At 45.7% G+C, this 2,895-nt stretch overlaps 1 protein-coding gene across 1 annotated transcript in view; it reads left to right on the top strand.

The window, feature by feature from the left end:
* Nucleotides 1–2,374, top strand: part of chmp6b (charged multivesicular body protein 6b) — a 5,193-nt gene extending 2,819 nt beyond the window's left edge. The window contains exons 4-8 of the mRNA XM_037691294.1: nt 268–354; nt 435–500; nt 576–656; nt 736–799; nt 1,737–2,374. Of these exons, the coding sequence (XP_037547222.1) occupies nt 268–354; nt 435–500; nt 576–656; nt 736–799; nt 1,737–1,792 (354 nt within the window). The 3' untranslated portion in view covers nt 1,793–2,374. The remainder of the gene's footprint in view (nt 1–267; nt 355–434; nt 501–575; nt 657–735; nt 800–1,736) is intronic.
* Nucleotides 2,375–2,895: the final 521 nt, after the last annotated feature.

Raw genomic sequence — 2,895 nt, 5'->3', positions numbered from 1 at the left:
GTAGCAGGATGTTAGCAAGGCTCTGGCTGTAGCAGCATGTTAGCAATTCTCTGGCTGTAGCAGGATGTTATTAACGCTCTGGCTGTAGCAGGATGTTAGCAAGGCTCTGGATATAGCAGGATGTTATCAACACTCTGGCTGTAGCAGCATGTTAGCAATGCTCTGGCTGTAGCAGGATGTTATTAACGCTCTGGCTGCAGCAGGATGTTAGCGATGCTCTTGCTGGTGCAGGATCAACCCTCTGACTCTTGTTTCTGCTGGTTTCAGGTTCAGGACCTGGAATTTGCTCAGATCGAGAGAAAAGTCATCGATGGGTTGAAAGTTGGAAACGAGTGTCTGAAGAAAATGCACGAGGTGAGCCGTGTTTCTGTCGTTAGAAGTTTGACCCCAGCTGCTGCACAGAGGCATGATGGGATGTGGTTTACTCCCAACAGGTGATGTCCATTGAAGACGTGGAGCGGATCATGGACGAAACCCAAGACTCCATCGAGTACCAGAGGGTAAATGCTCCTCTGTTGTGTCTGGATGTTTCTTCATTTTCTCTGAACCGTTCGTTTCTAAATGTTTCTCTGCAGCAAATCGATGAGATGCTGGCCGGTTCTCTCACCCAGGAGGATGAAGATGCGGTTCTGGCAGAGCTGGAGTTCATCACTCAGGTGGGTTTGGGTCATCACGCAGACAGAAAAGTGACAAACAGGCAGAGCTGTGATTCTGGTTCTGATCCGTTTCTCTCAGGGAGACATGGAGCTTCCTGAGGTTCCTTCAGAGCCGCTGCCCGAGGCCTCCGAGAAGAAACCAGGTTGGTTTACTTTGATGGTCTGTGACCAGTCAGAGCTCACTGGTCTTATGGGTTCAGGTCCGACTGAGCTCCAGGACAACTTGGGAAGATTTGTTTTAATATATTTATTTTTATTTATTTCAACTGTAAACAATCAAACTATGAATGATTCTCCTGTGCAGCTGTGAAGGAACGGACATGCTTTGAGTCTTGAGAGGTAAAGAATTAAATCTTTTCCTCGTGAGATAATCTGAATAAATCTTCAGATTATCAACATTTTTCATTTAACAAAAAGTTTAATCTGTGAGTGACAAACTGGATCCAGACTTGCTGCTCCCACAGGATCTCACAGGTCCAGGATCAGCCTGATCCTCGTCAGGAGGTTCTGCTTCTCTGAAGCAAACCGGTGTGTTGACACAACACCAAGGTGGAAAGACATCAGCAATGACCTCAGAGAAGCAGCAGCTGCTGCTGCCTGTCAAAAGGTCAAAGGTCGTTTGGAGTCCTTCGTTCCACCAAGAGATTATTTGTGTAAAACATTTAAACAGCTGCTTCACCCTGAAGGTCAGACCGTGCAGTGCCTCTACAGGCCTCAGTCAGCAGGTCAAAGGTCATGCATGACCTCTCTAAAAGCAACATGGCAGCACCTCTTGAGTTTGTAAAGTCTCATCTGAAGGAAGACTTCTGGGACAGAACCAGACCAGAGGACAGATGTTTACCCAGAATGCACTGCAGCACACGCCTCATTCACCTGCTACAAACAGGAAGTGTATATTTTTGGTCCAGATGTGGAAGACCTCAGAGTTAAGAGTGTGTGTTTGTCTGGATTTAACCCTAATTCTCCAGATGTTTGCTTCAGCTGTTCATCCAACATCTGGACCCACATGTTCTGCGCTCGGTTCTGCTCGGTCTCTGTGGACCTGTCAGAACCTCCGCTGAGTGACTGAATGTGTTTCAGTTTCAGAGAAGGATCGAGCCAAGAAGAGGACGGAGCGCGAAGCGCTGGCCGTGTAGAGCCAGAACCGGTCCAGCTGCAGACGTCTCACAGGTCCGGAGACGTACCGAGCTTCCCCCATCACATCTGGCAGCTGCTGCAGGTCCATCATGAAGGCAGAACCGGTTCCAGCAGCACCCTGAGAACCTTAAAGGCCCGCAGCGTCAGATTATTGTGCCTGACTTTGTGTGTTTGCATCGGATCATTTCAGACACGGTGACCAGATTCAACTCGTAGACTAACGAGGTGGAGTCGGGTCCGCTGGACGGGTTCTGTCTTTTGGTTTCAACCCAGAAGAACCCGTCCACAGGAACTGAATCCACCTTGTTACATGTATCTAGCTGGATTATTGAGCAGCAGCAGGACTCCGTTAAATAATCTGGAGGTAAATGTCAAAGGGCCGCTTCACTCAGACTACAAGAGATCCTGACCCGCTCCTTGTTTTATTTTGAAAGTTCTTTTATTTGTGAAAACTGACAGGAAGTGTTTCGTCCAACTCTCAGGTCAAACCTGAACCACTCCGGTGCTTGAATTTGAGTGAAGTGACCCTTTAATCCCTGCGTGATTTAAGATTATAATCTGGTTCCTGTAACAAGTTAAATGAGGGCTCTGCAGCCGCCAGGTCTGACCTGTGGTTCTGACCCGTGGGTCTGACCCGTGGGTCTGCTGCAGGACGAGCCACGTCGGTCTCGGACCAGCAGAACAAACGTGTGACCGGTTCAGAGTCCTGAATCCTCAAGACGTTTTTATCAAACCTGTCAATTCTTCTGAGAATAAAAAGTTTCTTAATGTTTCAGCGTGAAATTAATAAAAAATAGTTGTTTCTTGTTTTAGCCACAAGGTGGCGCCAGAGGAGTTCTGACTGATTTAAAATATATAACCTTTATCTTTTTTATAAGTTTTATTTAATAAGTCTGGACTGAAGACAGACGATGTTCAGTAAAATGTGATTTTAACAAGTATTAAATCATAAAACCTGATCTGACAGAAGTTTCCATAAAACAGTAAAATATAGAGAATTATATTTAAAGAAGACGAGTTTAAAATCAATAAAAGATAAATCTTTACAAAGGAGAAAGTTATTGATGAACCAGACTGATTTCATGTCAAACAATTTTACAGT

Source organism: Nematolebias whitei, chromosome 17 (assembly GCF_014905685.2).
Source record: "Nematolebias whitei isolate Nwh7 chromosome 17, NemWhi1, whole genome shotgun sequence".
Lineage (NCBI taxonomy): Eukaryota > Metazoa > Chordata > Actinopteri > Cyprinodontiformes > Rivulidae > Nematolebias > Nematolebias whitei.
Note: the sequence above shows the minus strand (reverse complement) of the source record. Positions and strands in the feature narration are given on the sequence as shown.